The 16,694-nt window shown below is 51.4% G+C and overlaps 4 protein-coding genes across 4 annotated transcripts; 3 read left to right on the forward strand and 1 right to left on the reverse strand.

Moving 5' to 3' along the window:
• Positions 1 to 294: 294 nt before the first annotated feature.
• LOC308523503 (proteasome activator complex subunit 3-like) lies at positions 295 to 1,438 on the reverse strand. The gene has a single exon (XM_081097523.1). The coding sequence runs from the start codon at positions 1,213 to 1,215 to the stop codon at positions 451 to 453; it is 765 nt and encodes a 254-aa protein (XP_080953649.1). The 5' UTR covers positions 1,216 to 1,438; the 3' UTR covers positions 295 to 450.
• Positions 1,439 to 3,896: 2,458 nt separating this feature from the next.
• LOC308523641 (THO complex subunit 1-like) lies at positions 3,897 to 5,627 on the forward strand (the record flags this gene model as incomplete). The annotated part of the gene is made up of 1 exon (XM_081097662.1): positions 3,897 to 5,627. The coding sequence occupies one exon, from the start codon at positions 3,897 to 3,899 to the stop codon at positions 5,625 to 5,627; it is 1,731 nt and encodes a 576-aa protein (XP_080953788.1).
• Positions 5,628 to 8,863: 3,236 nt separating this feature from the next.
• Positions 8,864 to 11,542, forward strand: LOC308523643 (E3 ubiquitin-protein ligase RBBP6-like; the record flags this gene model as incomplete). The annotated part of the gene is made up of 1 exon (XM_081097664.1): positions 8,864 to 11,542. One exon carries the CDS (start codon positions 8,864 to 8,866, stop codon positions 11,258 to 11,260), a length of 2,397 nt encoding a protein of 798 aa, XP_080953790.1. The 3' UTR covers positions 11,261 to 11,542.
• Positions 11,543 to 13,191: 1,649 nt separating this feature from the next.
• On the forward strand, positions 13,192 to 15,870 carry LOC308523644 (E3 ubiquitin-protein ligase RBBP6-like; the record flags this gene model as incomplete). Its single annotated transcript, XM_081097665.1, has 1 exon — positions 13,192 to 15,870. One exon carries the CDS (start codon positions 13,192 to 13,194, stop codon positions 15,586 to 15,588), a length of 2,397 nt encoding a protein of 798 aa, XP_080953791.1. The 3' UTR covers positions 15,589 to 15,870.
• Positions 15,871 to 16,694: the final 824 nt, after the last annotated feature.

A 16,694-nucleotide genomic window follows, 5' to 3' on the forward strand; every position in this document is an offset into this window, starting at 1 on the left:
ATATCAGAAGAGAGGAGCTAGTCTCCCTGACCCCAGATCTTAGAAAAAAACAAAAACCTAGCACTTTCCTTTTAGTTCCCTCAGCTCCTAACGAACTAATCATCAAAAGGAAAAAAACAACACAAAGCCCAAGACAAAGAAGGGGGTGGGGAAAGAAAACACAAGTATTCTGGTGCCAATATCTTGTGCACACAAACCTGGAGTTCTCCAGAAATTAGAACAGCTCAGGTGTGGGTATTAGGGAAGGAAATAGAAGAGTTCCTGAGGCCTGAAAAAAGAGGTAAACACGTCACAGAACTACATGAGAGTTTCATTAGACTCTAACTAAAAACAGAGAGAGGTGTGATTACTATTTCCAGCCAGTTTCCCCATCACGATAGTCATGTAACAAACCAAGGCAATGTCGGTCTTGAGCCAGACTCACAGAGTCCCCTGGCCCTGGCCCTGGCCTCAGTACAGTGTCTCTGCATTGCTGCTCCGGGGCCGTTTAATCTTCTCAATATTTTTCAGGATCATGTCATGTAGGGTGACATATTGATTCCTTAGTTCTGATATGATGAGACGGAGGCTGATATATTCTTTCTCATCAATCTCTGTCACGGTTCGGCGATAGTCCTCCACATGGGGATATTTAGCTATTTTAGAAACCAATTTGGCTCTCGTAATATAATATCTAGAAATCTGGTCCAGATAAGATGCAGCTTCACTCTCAACAGTCCTTAGTTCTGCAACTGTCTCCTCCTGAATAGACACCCCGAAGTTGTTCCCATCTTCTATCCTAGGGATCAGGAGCTGTACCCACATTTTGACCGTGTTGCATTTCTCAATCAGCAGCCGGATCTCAGGTTTCACTTTCTCAATAATGTCCACCAGCTGCTGGTTGCTTTTTAGCATCCCATTGGGCATCAAAAACACCTTGGTTCCTTGAAAGGCCTCTTCACACTCATCCAACCTTCGCTTTTTGTAAGTGGGACCATCCAGTCCATCGTGGCTATTGGTGAGAAGAATGGGGTCAGGGACAGGGAGATTCATGTCTGAGTGGATCTGAGTTAGGTCATGAATGTTTAGGATTGGTTCCTTCAAAAAACTATCAAGTTCTAACAGCGTCTTTGGGAAAAAATTTGCCACCAAGTCTTCTGCCTCACTTGTGATCCGCTCCCTGAAAGAATCAACCTTGAGCTTCACTTCCTGATCCACCTTCAGCAACGAGGCCATGGCCGGGCAGGGCCGTGTTCGCTCCGCTGGAGACCGGAGGCGCTGTGGGCTCCGGGGAGGGGGTCAGAGGGACGGGAGTTATTTCAGCGGCTCTCGGGACGCGGCTGCCTTCGCTGGCTCACGGACTGCTCACTTGCTCGCTCGCTCCCTCCCTCTGTGCCGCCTGCCCGCCCGCCCACCTGCTGCCTGCTGCTGGATGCCTGTTTGCACTATCCTATTTTTATTATTTTTATTTTTTTATCAAGTTTTTTTTTTTTGAAAATGAGTAGGACAATGGCCGCAGTCACCACAATACTTTGAGCATCTCCCGGCCTCAGAGGTAACCAGAGTCCTGGGAGCAGGGCCCCTACTGATCCATGTCGTCCAAGAGCGGAGTGGCATCGCCAGCAATAGACATGGGGTGCTTTCATTCCCAGGCCTGGGGGGGGGGGGTGGTCGAGGTGTCAGCCGCTGCTTTTGTTTCCCCCGCTCAGCCTCCTTCTCCTGAAGCCACTGCTCTGCCATCTTCCCCCAGTCGATGGCTGCGTGGCTGTTGGGCTTTGGCTGTTGCTGCCGTTGCATTGCCGGGAGCCGGAGGAGGGCTGTGGCTGTGGCTGTGGCTGTGGCTGGGGCTGGGCCTGGGCAGACGGTGGGGTGGTGCTGGCCTGTAGCTATTGGTATAAAGAAAGAAATAAAATAAAAAGTATTCTGTCAACATTTATTTGCCTTTTGGCCTCGCCCCGGATCAACCCAAATCACTCTGATCCACAACCAGAGACTAAGTCTGGGCCAGGCCATCTGGTACAGCCAGAGACGGGTTGTACATAAAAATATAATTATAAAATAAAATAAAATAATATAAAATATAAATAAAATAGCCGAAATCGGTTTGGCTCAGTGGATAGAGCGTCGGCTTGGGGACTGAAAGGTCCCAGGTTCGATTCCGGTCAAGGGCATATACCTGGGTTGCGGGCATATCCCCAGTGGGAGATGTGCAGGAGGCAGCTGATCGATGTTTCTCATCGATGTTTCTAACTCTCTATCTCTCTCTCCCTTCCTCTCTGTAAAAAATCAATAAAATATTTTTTAAAAAAATAAAAAAATAAATAAAATACAATAAAGTAAAATAAATAAAATTAATAAAATATATAAGATAAAATAAAAAATAAAATAAATAATAAAATAAAATTAAATAAAATAATTAAAATAAATTAAATTAAATTAAAAAAGTCCCGCTGCCAATCACTCTGATCGACAGTCAGAGACCAAGTCCCGGCCAGGCCATCTGGTCAACCCACCCTCTCTCTGTGTATGGCCGGGTCCCCGCCAGAGACCAAGTCCCACCTGCCCGTTTTGGTGAGCACAAGGTCATTCAGCCATTCATTCAGGAAGAAGTGATGGAGGCCTCGCTCAGACCCAGCTATGCTGGGCCCCACAGACACGGACTAGTCATGCCCTCCCTCGGTAGGGCTAAGCTGTTTGACTGCAGACCGATGGCTTCTCTCCCTAGGCTCCCACTCTTCACCCTGTTCAGAAGGGTACCCTCGCCTGGGCCCTCAACTTCTTCACCTCGAGCTTCCGGTCTTCCTGATAATTGACCCGCTTATGCAAATTAATTTCACCTGCCTCAGCCTCAGTTTCCTCTTCCAGAAATGGATTAACGTAACCTACAAGGTGGCCCTGCTCCCACCACACAGGAAACCCTCAAGGTGCCGTTGGCACCTGGGTCCCCCCAGGGCGGAGCCAAACCCTAACATCACATACACACACACAACTGTGATACATCTACACAATGGATGGGGTAAAAAGGTAAGAAAAAAAAAAAGAGAAGGAATTCTTGCCAGCATGGATGGAACTGGAGAGCATTATGCTAAGTGAAGTTAGCCAGTCAGAGAAAAATGAATACCACATGAACTCACCCATTTGTAGAATATAGAGAACAACGTAGACTGAGGAACAGGGACAGATCCATAGACATCTATACCTCCACTCTCTGCTGGGGCTGTTTGCTGGTGGCCTCTGGCATCCTGGACTCAGAGCTAATATACAAAACCATACACATTTTATTCACATCAACTTCAGCCTCAGCATCTGCCTCCCATGAGCTCCAAGGCCAGCTTCATTTGGTGTGTCTGTGTCTCCCGTCTACCCCCTTACCCCCCCCCCCCCACACACACACCCACCCTCGCCCGGCCCATTCCTTACGAGGAATAAATACCAGGCGCAGCCACATCCAACAGAACCTTTCCTTGAGGTCCTTTGGGTGAATGACACCTGAAGGGGCGAGCCTAGAGGGGCCTAGCTTGGAACATGTGCATCCCCACCTTAAACTTGACGCCCAACCGGTGACGCTTTCAGTCCTGGGGGCGGCTGATTGGTGGAGCGGGCGTCTGATTTGGCTCCTCCCACCACGCTCTGGGGCTATAAAAGAAAGCAGCGTCTTCTTTGCAGAGCTTCTCAGCCCTAGGCTTGTTGTCTTGGTCGTCGTCCCCGTTCTCCAAGAGAGCTTTCAGGGGAGAGATCTCGCCAAGCACCGATCCCGGGATATAGAAGCCGCTGGAGCGCCTGGCTAGAACCTGGCTAGGCTGCTGATCAACTGACCGCTGTCTCCGTGTCATTTCTTCTTCGCTGACTGCGTCCACACGTTTGGGAACCCCTGGACCTGCTGTGCTTCGACCTCACCATCACGCGCCGCCGAGAAGATGTCTCCTACATGGCCACGCTTCAGTGTACCTGAAGCGCGGACGCGGTTCACGAAGTCTACCAGAGAAGCCCTGAACAACAAAAATATCCAGCCATTATTGAATACCTTCAGCCAGTTAACTGGAAGTGAAGATGAAAAAAAATGTACCCTTGACCAAGCTCTCAGAGGTGTTCTGCAAGAAGAAATTATAAATCACTCATCGTGTGAAAATGTTTTAGCTATTATTTCTCTTGCTATTGGGGGAGTAACTGAAGGTATTTGCACCGCATCTACACCTTCTGTATTGTTGGGAGACGTTTTGCAATGTCTCCCTTTGGATCAGTGTGACACAATATTCACGTTTGTGGAAAGAAATGTTGCTCATTGGAAATCAAATACATTCTATTCTGCTGGGAAAAATTATTTACTACGTACGTGCAATGATCTCTTAAGAAGATTGTCAAAATCCCAGCACACAGTTTTGCGTGCACGAATTCAACTCTTTTTGGCCAGGCTTTTCTCTTTATCTGAGAGATCCGGTCTTAACTTGCAGAGTCAATTTAATCTGGAAAATGTCACCGTTTACAATACCAATGAGCAGGAAAGCACCTTGGGTCAGAAGCATGCTGAAGACAGAGAAGAAGGAGTGGACGTAGACGAAGGTGAAACGGGTGATGATGAAGCTCCAACAGCTTGCTCCATTCCAATGGATTACAGCCTGTATCAAAAATTCTGGTCACTTCAGGATTACTTCAGGAACCCTGTGCAATGCTATGAGAAGATTTCATGGAAAACTTTCCTCATGTACTCAGAAGAAGTCCTGGCTGTTTTCAAGAATTACAAATTAGATGACACTCAGGCCTCAAGAAAAAAGATGGGAGAATTAAAAACAGGAGGAGAACATGTATATGCTGCAAAATTTTTAACAAGTGAAAAGTGGCTGGGTTTACAACTGAGTGACAGTAACTTTCGCCGACACATTCTACTGCAGTATCTCATTTTATTCCAACATCTCAAGGGACAGGTGAAATCCAAAAGTTCAAAGGATGTTTTAACTGATGAGCAGTCACTCTGGATTGAAGGTACTACAAAATCAGTTTATCAACTGCTATCTGAAAACCCACCAGATGGAGAGAGATTTTCAAAGATGGTAGAGCATATATTAAACACTGAAGAAAACTGGAATTCATGGAAAAATGAAGGCTGCCCAAGTTTTGTGAAGGAAAGAACATCAGATACTAAGACGACGAGAGCAGTACGAAAGAGAACAGCACCAGAGGACTTCCTGGACTTCCTGGGGAAAGGGCCCAACAAAAAGATTCTGAAGGGAAAGGAGGCGTTAATAAGCCTTTGGGATCTCTGCCGGGATAATATGGAAGCTTGTAAATCAGACCCAAGAGGCTATATGCCAACGTTGGAGGAATTCTTTGAAGAAGCCATTGAACAGGCAGACCCGGAAAGCATGATTGAAAAGGAATATAAGGTTGTGAACGATCCAAATTATGGTTGGAGAGCCCTGAGACTGTTAGCACGGAGAAGCCCTCACTTCTTTCAGCCAGCCAAACAGCAGTTCAAAAGTTTGCCAGAATATCTCGAAAACATGGTGCTAAAGCTAGCAAAGGAATCACCACCTCCTTCAGAAGAAATAAAAACAGGTGAGGGTGAAGATGAGGAAGATAATGATGCTGTACTGAAGGGAAATGAAAGCCCTGATGCTCTCCGAGACAAACCTGTAACAGGGGAAAAATAGATATATTTGGCTGAACAATGGAGCACATACCACAGTTGCGTGTTTACTTATTTTTCTTTTTTCAATTGCATTTGTGTCTGTGGGGCCGCGCGGAGCTGAGTCTGAGCGAGCCCTCCATCACTTCTTCTGGAATGAATGGCTGAATGACCTTGTGCTCTCCTCACCTGCACATCAGGAGTTGGAGGGCTGACTCAGATCAGCCATCCAGAGTTCTTGAGGGCCCTTCCCTTCACCACACTACAAACATGCCGTTTCATTAACTTTGTGACTACTGCCCCAAAGAACAACTTCACAGTTGCCACACTGGCTCCATCGCTTTGATGAGTGACCAGTGACCGGGAGGGGCTAGGGCGGGAGGACAGGGAGGGGCACTGAGAAAGGGAGGTGACTGCTAATGGGTATGGGTGTAGTGTCCTACAGTTGGCTTCTCGCAGACAACGCCCCCGGCTGGACCTTCCTCCACCCCTCGGGTCTACCCACACCTGGGAGGTCCAGACACCTGGCTCTGCCTTCCCCAGAGAAGGTTGCGGAATGGGGTGTGGGTGCGGGTGCGGGTGGTGAGTGGGGGGTGGGGAGGAGGCTTGCGTTGGCGCTCCAAGACCAGTAGAGGGCGCCACTGTCCCGCCGGAGCGATTCCCGGGGCTTGGGGAGGACTTGGGAGATGGGGCAGGTGCCCAAGAAGGCCCGCAAGGCTCCCTCTCCACGCATTTCGGACCGGCATCACCGTTTCCTGGGTTGAAGAGGGGACAATACATATTTAGACAGGCTCGGGTGGGCCCGGGACGAGCCTTAAGGAAAAAAGCCACAGTAAATCTCCTAGACGTGGGCCACTCATTTGATAGCGGAACTTGTGCACATTTTAATAGATACAGAGAAGTTCCACCACCATATGACAGAAAAGCTTATTATGGCAGGAGTGTTGACTTTAGAGACCCCTTTGAAAACCAGCATTGCCGAGAGTGGGAGAGAAAATACAGAGAGTGGTATGACAAATGCCACAGAGGTTATGCTCCTGGAGCACAGCCTCGAGCATCAGCAAATGGAGATAACTTTCCCCCAGAGAGCTTTTCACCACCTCATATCAGGAATTCTCCCCTTACAAGGGGCCGCAGAGAAGTTTACTCGGGTGGACAGAGTCGTAGAAGTCGAAACATAGGTGGTAGCAACTCTCCAGAAAAGCTTTCAACAAGAGACAGCCACAATAGGAAGGATAGTACAAAGTCAAAAGAGAAGGAGAGCGACAGTGCTGCAGGAGATGGTAAAGGAAGTAAACATAAGGAACATCGAAGGCGGAAGGAAGCAAAGGCCTTCTAAACACAGAGTTGTTAGAACCTTCTGGAAAATCAAGAGAACCTACAAGTCCAGTGATGAGATACGTCCCAGGGGCAAAAACAAACAAACAAACAAACAAACAAAAAACCCCACAAACAAACAAAACAAACAAATAAACAAACAAAAGACCCCCAGAAAACCCTCCTTAAAAAAAAAAGTAAAAAAAAAAATAAATGCCCACAACAACAACAAAAGAAAGGACTCCTTAGAAAACACTGTGATCCAGGTTTTCAACGCACTGACGCACTGACGCTTTGGTAAGACCAGATGGCCAGGCCCGGACTTGGTCTCTGTGGGGGGCCTGGCCATCCATCCAGAGAGGGAGAGGGGCGGGGAAGGGGGAGGGGGGCGGGGTGGGGCGGGGCGGTAGACCAGATGGGCGGGTCCCGACATAGTCTTTGGCTGTGGATAACGGAGATTGGGTTGACTGGTTCTGGGGCTGAAGAGCCCATTCCGCCCTCGGCTGGTCGAGAAGCACCAATGCAACCCTCGCTCCGGGGGAAGGCAGAGCCAGGTGATTGGACTTCCTCAGTTCTGGGAAGGACAAGCAGGGGACGCTGTCTGCGAGAATGCAGGGGCTGAAGCGTGCTCATGGGTGTGGACGGACCATTCAAAGCAAGGAGTGTCCTTGTGTGACTGCGGATGTGCACACCCACACGCACTCCCACCCCCACACCGATCCACCTAACGCCCCCCCCCCTCCCCGCCATGAACTCCCCAAGCCCCCGTACCACACACACACACACACACACACACACACACACACACACACGGTAGCACAAATTCCGCTATCAAAGGAGTGCCTCACGTCTAGGAGTTTTACTGTGGCCTTTTTTCCTTGTGGCTTGTCCCCGCCCCACCTGAGCCTGTGTAAATATGTATTGTCCCCTCTTCAACGCAGAAAACCGCGATGCTGCCCCGCAAGGCGTGGAGGCGGAGCCCTGCGCGCCTCCTTGGGCACCTGCCCCATCTCCCAAGTCCTCCCGAAGCCCCCAGGAATCGCTTCGGCGGGCCGGTGGCGCCCTCTACTGGTCCTGGAGCGGTGAGGCTTTCAGTCCTGGGGGCCGCTGATTGGTGGAGCGGGCGGCCGGCTGATTTGGCTCCTCCCACCACGCTCCCGGACTATAAAAGAAAGCAGGGTCCCCTTGGCAGAGCTTCTCAGCTCCAGGCTGTGGTCGTGATCGTCGTCCTCGTTCTCCAAAGGAGCTTTCAGGGGAGAGATCTTGCGAAGACCCGGTCCCGGGACATAGAAGCCGCTAAGCACCTGGCTAGCACCTGGCTAGGCTGCCGATCCACGGAACGCTGTCTCCGTGTCATTTCTTCTTTGGCGACTCCATCCACACCTTTGGGAACCCCTGGACCTGCTGCCGCTGGACCCCGCCATCTCGGGAGCCGCACCGGGCAGAACAGAAAGGAAGAACTGGTCTTCGCAGTTTCCGGGCCTGTTCTCGCCGTTCTGAGACTAGAGGCGAAGGGAGCGGAAGGTGAGAGAAGCACGGGCACTCGGGTGGGGAAGCGTCCGGGAGCCTCGGCGGCGGCGGCGGCGACAGGCCACCAAGGCCCCTGGCCGCCCGCCAGCGGGGCCTGGGTGGCGAGGCCGTTCCCGGAGCCCGGTGGAGGCCCGCTGCCGGCTTGGTGGAGACGCAGTGCCCCTTGGCGGAGCCCCTGGCCCTCCCGCCCTGGTCCACCCTCCTGCACCTTAAGTGATTCCGTGCTCGAGGTCTGGATTGCGGTTCTCACGCCCCTGCTGTGGGGTGGGGGTGTTGAACCCGAGGCCTGCGGTCCTTCGGTGTCTTGCGGGTGTTCTGTGTATGGGCATATTCTGCTCTTAAGTACACAAATATACATATATTGAGCGTGTCCACGTCTCCACACCCGACCTTAGTTAGGAGTCCTTTGGCACCATGGCCTGTGTGCATTATAAATTCGCTTCCAAACTCAACTATGCCATCGCCACCTTTGATGGGCGGCACATCTCCCTCCGTGACCTAAAGAAGCAGATTATGGGGAGAGAGAAGCTGAAAGCTGCCAACTGCGACCTGCAGATCAGCAACGCGCAGACCGAGGAAGAATACACCGATGACAATGCTCTGATTCCTAAGAACGTATCTGTAATTGTTAGAAGAATTCCTACTGGAGGTGTGAAATCTACAAGCAAGGCGGACGCTATACGTCGCACGGAACCAGTGATGGGCACTTCAACAGTCACTGATGACTCTTCTGCATCTATTTCTGTGGCCCAGCTTACGCAGACTGCCAATCTGGCTGAAGCCAATGCTTCTGAAGAAGATAAAATTAAAGCCATGATGTCGCAATCTGGTCATGCATATGGCCCCGTCAATTGCGTGAAGAAGCCTCTAGGTCCACCACCTCCATCTTATACCTGTTTCCGCTGTGGTAGACCCGGCCATTATATTAAGAACTGCCCAACAAACGGGGATGAACGCTTCGAACCTCGCCCTAGGATTAAAAAGAGCACTGGAATCCCCAGAAGTTTCATGATGGAAGTGAAAGATCCTAACATGAAAGGTGCAAAGCTCACCAACACTGGGACATACGCAATACCGACTATAGAGGCAGAGGCATATGCAATTGGGAAGAAAGAAAGGCCACCTTTCTTACCAGAGGAGCCCTCTTCGTCTTCTGAAAAGGACGACCCTATCCCAGACGAGTTGCTGTGTCCCATCTGCAAAGACATCGTCACTGATGCCGCTGTCATTCCCTGCTGCGCAAACAGCTATTGTGATGAGTGTATAAGAACAGCGCTCTTGGAATCAGAGGACCATACGTGCCCAACGTGTCATCAACATGATGTCTCTCCCGATGCTTTAATTGCCAATAAATTCTTGCGACAGGCTGTTACTAACTTCAAAAATGGAACTGGTGGTTATACAAAAAGACTGCGGAAACAGTTACCCCCACCACCACCCCCGATACCGCCACCGAGACCTCTCATTCAGCGGAATCTACAGCCTCTGATGAGATCTCCAATATCAAGACAGCAAGATCCTCCGATAACTCCAGTGACGTCTTCATCAGGCCACCCGGCTCCCTCTATATCTTCATTAACTTCTAATCAGTCTCCCTTAGCCCCTGCTGTGCCCGGAAATTCATCCACCCCAGTGCCTGTACCTGATATAACTGCAACGGTGTCCATATCAGTCCACCGGGAAAAATCAGATGGGCCTTTCCGGGATTCCGATCATAAAATAGTGCCAGCCGCAGCCCTTGCCTCAGAATATTCAAAGGGAACCTCTTCAATAGCAATGACTGCCCTTGTGGAGGAGAAAGGTTACCCGGTGCCTGTGCTTGGAACCCCATCTTTGCTTGGACAGTCACCACCTGCTGGGTATAGCGTCCCTCCCCCCGGGTTCCCTCCAGCGCCAGCCAATTTGTCAACGCCTTGGGGATCATCAGGAGTGCAGACTGCTCATTCAAATACCATCCCAAAAACACAAGCACCACTTGGGCCCGGGGAAGAATTCTATAGAGAGCAGCGACGGCTAAAAGGAGAGTCTAAATATCCCTATGGTGGTTCCTCATACTCCAGAAGTCCTTCTACTTACCCTAAATCAAGATCTGGTTCAACGCGGTCACCTTCTTATTCCCGATCATCTAGCTGCTCACAATCTCCTTCCTATTCGCCATCACTTCCATACCCCAGAAGGGGCAGAGGCAAGAGTCGGAATTGCCGCCCAAGGTCTAGATCTCATGGATATCGTCGATCTAGGTCAAGGTCACCACTATATAGGCGATGTCCTTCGCGATCAAGGTCCCCTCCAGCATTTAGGGGACAGCCTCCAAATAAACGGACTGTACCACAAGGGGAAACAGGACGTGCACATGTTAATAGATACAGAGAAGTTCCACCACCACATGACAGAAAAGCTTATTATGGCAGGAGTGTTGACTTTAGAGACCCCTTTGAAAACCAGCATTACCGAGAGTGGGAGAGAAAATACAGAGAGTGGTATGACAAATACTACAGAGGTTATGCTGCTGGAGCACAGCCTCGAGCATCAGCAAATGGAGATAACTTTCCCCCAGAGAGCTTTTCACCACCTCATATCAGGAATTCTCCCCTTACAAGGGGCCGCAGAGAAGTTTACTCGGGTGGACAGAGTCGTAGAAGTCGAAACATAGGTGGTAGCAACTCTCCAGAAAAGCTTTCAACAAGAGACAGCCACAATAGGAAGGATAGTACAAAGTCAAAAGAGAAGGAGAGCGACAGTGCTGCAGGAGATGGTAAAGGAAGTAAACATAAGGAACATCGAAGGCGGAAGGAAGCGAAGGCCTTCTAAACACAGAGTTGTTAGAACCTTCTGGAAAATCAAGAGAACCTACAAGTCCAGTGATGAGATACGTCCCAGGGGCAAAAACAAACAAACAAACAAACAAAAAACCCCGCAAACAAACAAACAAACAAAACAAACAAATAAACAAACAAAAGACCCCCAGAAAACCCTCCTTAAAAAAAAAAGTAAAAAAAAAAAAATAAATGCCCACAACAACAACAAAAGAAAGGACTCCTTAGAAAACACTGTGATCCAGCTTTTCAACGCACTGACGCACTGACGCTTTGGTAAGACCAGATGGCCAGGCCCGGACTTGGTCTCTGTGGGGGGCCTGGCCATCCATCCAGAGAGGGAGAGGGGCGGGGAAGGGGGAGGGGGGCGGGGTGGGGCGGGGCGGTAGACCAGATGGGCGGGTCCCGACATAGTCTTTGGCTGTGGATAACGGAGATTGGGTTGACTGGTTCTGGGGCTGAAGAGCCCATTCCGCCCTCGGCTGGTCGAGAAGCACCAATGCAACCCTCGCTCCGGGGGAAGGCAGAGCCAGGTGATTGGACTTCCTCAGTTCTGGGAAGGACAAGCAGGGGACGCTGTCTGCGAGAATGCAGGGGCTGAAGCGTGCTCATGGGTGTGGACGGACCATTCAAAGCAAGGAGTGTCCTTGTGTGACTGCGGATGTGCACACCCACACGCACTCCCACCCCCACACCGATCCACCTAACGCCCCCCCCCCCTCCCCGCCATGAACTCCCCAAGCCCCCGTACCACACACACACACACACACACACACACACACACACACACACACGGTAGCACAAATTCCGCTATCAAAGGAGTGCCTCACGTCTAGGAGTTTTACTGTGGCCTTTTTTCCTTGTGGCTTGTCCCCGCCCCACCTGAGCCTGTGTAAATATGTATTGTCCCCTCTTCAACGCAGAAAACCGCGATGCTGCCCCGCAAGGCGTGGAGGCGGAGCCCTGCGCGCCTCCTTGGGCACCTGCCCCATCTCCCAAGTCCTCCCGAAGCCCCCAGGAATCGCTTCGGCGGGCCGGTGGCGCCCTCTACTGGTCCTGGAGCGGTGAGGCTTTCAGTCCTGGGGGCCGCTGATTGGTGGAGCGGGCGGCCGGCTGATTTGGCTCCTCCCACCACGCTCCCGGACTATAAAAGAAAGCAGGGTCCCCTTGGCAGAGCTTCTCAGCTCCAGGCTGTGGTCGTGATCGTCGTCCTCGTTCTCCAAAGGAGCTTTCAGGGGAGAGATCTTGCGAAGACCCGGTCCCGGGACATAGAAGCCGCTAAGCACCTGGCTAGCACCTGGCTAGGCTGCCGATCCACGGAACGCTGTCTCCGTGTCATTTCTTCTTTGGCGACTCCATCCACACCTTTGGGAACCCCTGGACCTGCTGCCGCTGGACCCCGCCATCTCGGGAGCCGCACCGGGCAGAACAGAAAGGAAGAACTGGTCTTCGCAGTTTCCGGGCCTGTTCTCGCCGTTCTGAGACTAGAGGCGAAGGGAGCGGAAGGTGAGAGAAGCACGGGCACTCGGGTGGGGAAGCGTCCGGGAGCCTCGGCGGCGGCGGCGGCGACAGGCCACCAAGGCCCCTGGCCGCCCGCCAGCGGGGCCTGGGTGGCGAGGCCGTTCCCGGAGCCCGGTGGAGGCCCGCTGCCGGCTTGGTGGAGACGCAGTGCCCCTTGGCGGAGCCCCTGGCCCTCCCGCCCTGGTCCACCCTCCTGCACCTTAAGTGATTCCGTGCTCGAGGTCTGGATTGCGGTTCTCACGCCCCTGCTGTGGGGTGGGGGTGTTGAACCCGAGGCCTGCGGTCCTTCGGTGTCTTGCGGGTGTTCTGTGTATGGGCATATTCTGCTCTTAAGTACACAAATATACATATATTGAGCGTGTCCACGTCTCCACACCCGACCTTAGTTAGGAGTCCTTTGGCACCATGGCCTGTGTGCATTATAAATTCGCTTCCAAACTCAACTATGCCATCGCCACCTTTGATGGGCGGCACATCTCCCTCCGTGACCTAAAGAAGCAGATTATGGGGAGAGAGAAGCTGAAAGCTGCCAACTGCGACCTGCAGATCAGCAACGCGCAGACCGAGGAAGAATACACCGATGACAATGCTCTGATTCCTAAGAACGTATCTGTAATTGTTAGAAGAATTCCTACTGGAGGTGTGAAATCTACAAGCAAGGCGGACGCTATACGTCGCACGGAACCAGTGATGGGCACTTCAACAGTCACTGATGACTCTTCTGCATCTATTTCTGTGGCCCAGCTTACGCAGACTGCCAATCTGGCTGAAGCCAATGCTTCTGAAGAAGATAAAATTAAAGCCATGATGTCGCAATCTGGTCATGCATATGGCCCCGTCAATTGCGTGAAGAAGCCTCTAGGTCCACCACCTCCATCTTATACCTGTTTCCGCTGTGGTAGACCCGGCCATTATATTAAGAACTGCCCAACAAACGGGGATGAACGCTTCGAACCTCGCCCTAGGATTAAAAAGAGCACTGGAATCCCCAGAAGTTTCATGATGGAAGTGAAAGATCCTAACATGAAAGGTGCAAAGCTCACCAACACTGGGACATACGCAATACCGACTATAGAGGCAGAGGCATATGCAATTGGGAAGAAAGAAAGGCCACCTTTCTTACCAGAGGAGCCCTCTTCGTCTTCTGAAAAGGACGACCCTATCCCAGACGAGTTGCTGTGTCCCATCTGCAAAGACATCGTCACTGATGCCGCTGTCATTCCCTGCTGCGCAAACAGCTATTGTGATGAGTGTATAAGAACAGCGCTCTTGGAATCAGAGGACCATACGTGCCCAACGTGTCATCAACATGATGTCTCTCCCGATGCTTTAATTGCCAATAAATTCTTGCGACAGGCTGTTACTAACTTCAAAAATGGAACTGGTGGTTATACAAAAAGACTGCGGAAACAGTTACCCCCACCACCACCCCCGATACCGCCACCGAGACCTCTCATTCAGCGGAATCTACAGCCTCTGATGAGATCTCCAATATCAAGACAGCAAGATCCTCCGATAACTCCAGTGACGTCTTCATCAGGCCACCCGGCTCCCTCTATATCTTCATTAACTTCTAATCAGTCTCCCTTAGCCCCTGCTGTGCCCGGAAATTCATCCACCCCAGTGCCTGTACCTGATATAACTGCAACGGTGTCCATATCAGTCCACCGGGAAAAATCAGATGGGCCTTTCCGGGATTCCGATCATAAAATAGTGCCAGCCGCAGCCCTTGCCTCAGAATATTCAAAGGGAACCTCTTCAATAGCAATGACTGCCCTTGTGGAGGAGAAAGGTTACCCGGTGCCTGTGCTTGGAACCCCATCTTTGCTTGGACAGTCACCACCTGCTGGGTATAGCGTCCCTCCCCCCGGGTTCCCTCCAGCGCCAGCCAATTTGTCAACGCCTTGGGGATCATCAGGAGTGCAGACTGCTCATTCAAATACCATCCCAAAAACACAAGCACCACTTGGGCCCGGGGAAGAATTCTATAGAGAGCAGCGACGGCTAAAAGGAGAGTCTAAATATCCCTATGGTGGTTCCTCATACTCCAGAAGTCCTTCTACTTACCCTAAATCAAGATCTGGTTCAACGCGGTCACCTTCTTATTCCCGATCATCTAGCTGCTCACAATCTCCTTCCTATTCGCCATCACTTCCATACCCCAGAAGGGGCAGAGGCAAGAGTCGGAATTGCCGCCCAAGGTCTAGATCTCATGGATATCGTCGATCTAGGTCAAGGTCACCACTATATAGGCGATGTCCTTCGCGATCAAGGTCCCCTCCAGCATTTAGGGGACAGCCTCCAAATAAACGGACTGTACCACAAGGGGAAACAGGACGTGCACATGTTAATAGATACAGAGAAGTTCCACCACCACATGACAGAAAAGCTTATTATGGCAGGAGTGTTGACTTTAGAGACCCCTTTGAAAACCAGCATTACCGAGAGTGGGAGAGAAAATACAGAGAGTGGTATGACAAATACTACAGAGGTTATGCTGCTGGAGCACAGCCTCGAGCATCAGCAAATGGAGATAACTTTCCCCCAGAGAGCTTTTCACCACCTCATATCAGGAATTCTCCCCTTACAAGGGGCCGCAGAGAAGTTTACTCGGGTGGACAGAGTCGTAGAAGTCGAAACATAGGTGGTAGCAACTCTCCAGAAAAGCTTTCAACAAGAGACAGCCACAATAGGAAGGATAGTACAAAGTCAAAAGAGAAGGAGAGCGACAGTGCTGCAGGAGATGGTAAAGGAAGTAAACATAAGGAACATCGAAGGCGGAAGGAAGCGAAGGCCTTCTAAACACAGAGTTGTTAGAACCTTCTGGAAAATCAAGAGAACCTACAAGTCCAGTGATGAGATACGTCCCAGGGGCAAAAACAAACAAACAAACAAACAAAAAACCCCGCAAACAAACAAACAAACAAAACAAACAAATAAACAAACAAAAGACCCCCAGAAAACCCTCCTTAAAAAAAAAAGTAAAAAAAAAAAAATAAATGCCCACAACAACAACAAAAGAAAGGACTCCTTAGAAAACACTGTGATCCAGCTTTTCAACGCACTGACGCACTGACGCTTTGGTAAGACCAGATGGCCAGGCCCGGACTTGGTCTCTGTGGGGGGCCTGGCCATCCATCCAGAGAGGGAGAGGGGCGGGGAAGGGGGAGGGGGGCGGGGTGGGGCGGGGCGGTAGACCAGATGGGCGGGTCCCGACATAGTCTTTGGCTGTGGATAACGGAGATTGGGTTGACTGGTTCTGGGGCTGAAGAGCCCATTCCGCCCTCGGCTGGTCGAGAAGCACCAATGCAACCCTCGCTCCGGGGGAAGGCAGAGCCAGGTGATTGGACTTCCTCAGTTCTGGGAAGGACAAGCAGGGGACGCTGTCTGCGAGAATGCAGGGGCTGAAGCGTGCTCATGGGTGTGGACGGACCATTCAAAGCAAGGAGTGTCCTTGTGTGACTGCGGATGTGCACACCCACACGCACTCCCACCCCCACACCGATCCACCTAACGCCCCCCCCCCCTCCCCGCCATGAACTCCCCAAGCCCCCGTACCACACACACACACACACACACACACACACACACACACACACGGTAGCACAAATTCCGCTATCAAAGGAGTGCCTCACGTCTAGGAGTTTTACTGTGGCCTTTTTTCCTTGTGGCTTGTCCCCGCCCCACCTGAGCCTGTGTAAATATGTATTGTCCCCTCTTCAACGCAGAAAACCGCGATGCTGCCCCGCAAGGCGTGGAGGCGGAGCCCTGCGCGCCTCCTTGGGCACCTGCCCCATCTCCCAAGTCCTCCCGAAGCCCCCAGGAATCGCTTCGGCGGGCCGGTGGCGCCCTCTACTGGTCCTGGAGCGGTGAGGCTTTCAGTCCTGGGGGCCGCTGATTGGTGGAGC

The sequence above is a fragment of the Myotis nattereri genome (genome assembly GCF_964212035.1).
Source record: "Myotis nattereri genome assembly, chromosome: 8".
NCBI lineage: Eukaryota > Metazoa > Chordata > Mammalia > Chiroptera > Vespertilionidae > Myotis > Myotis nattereri.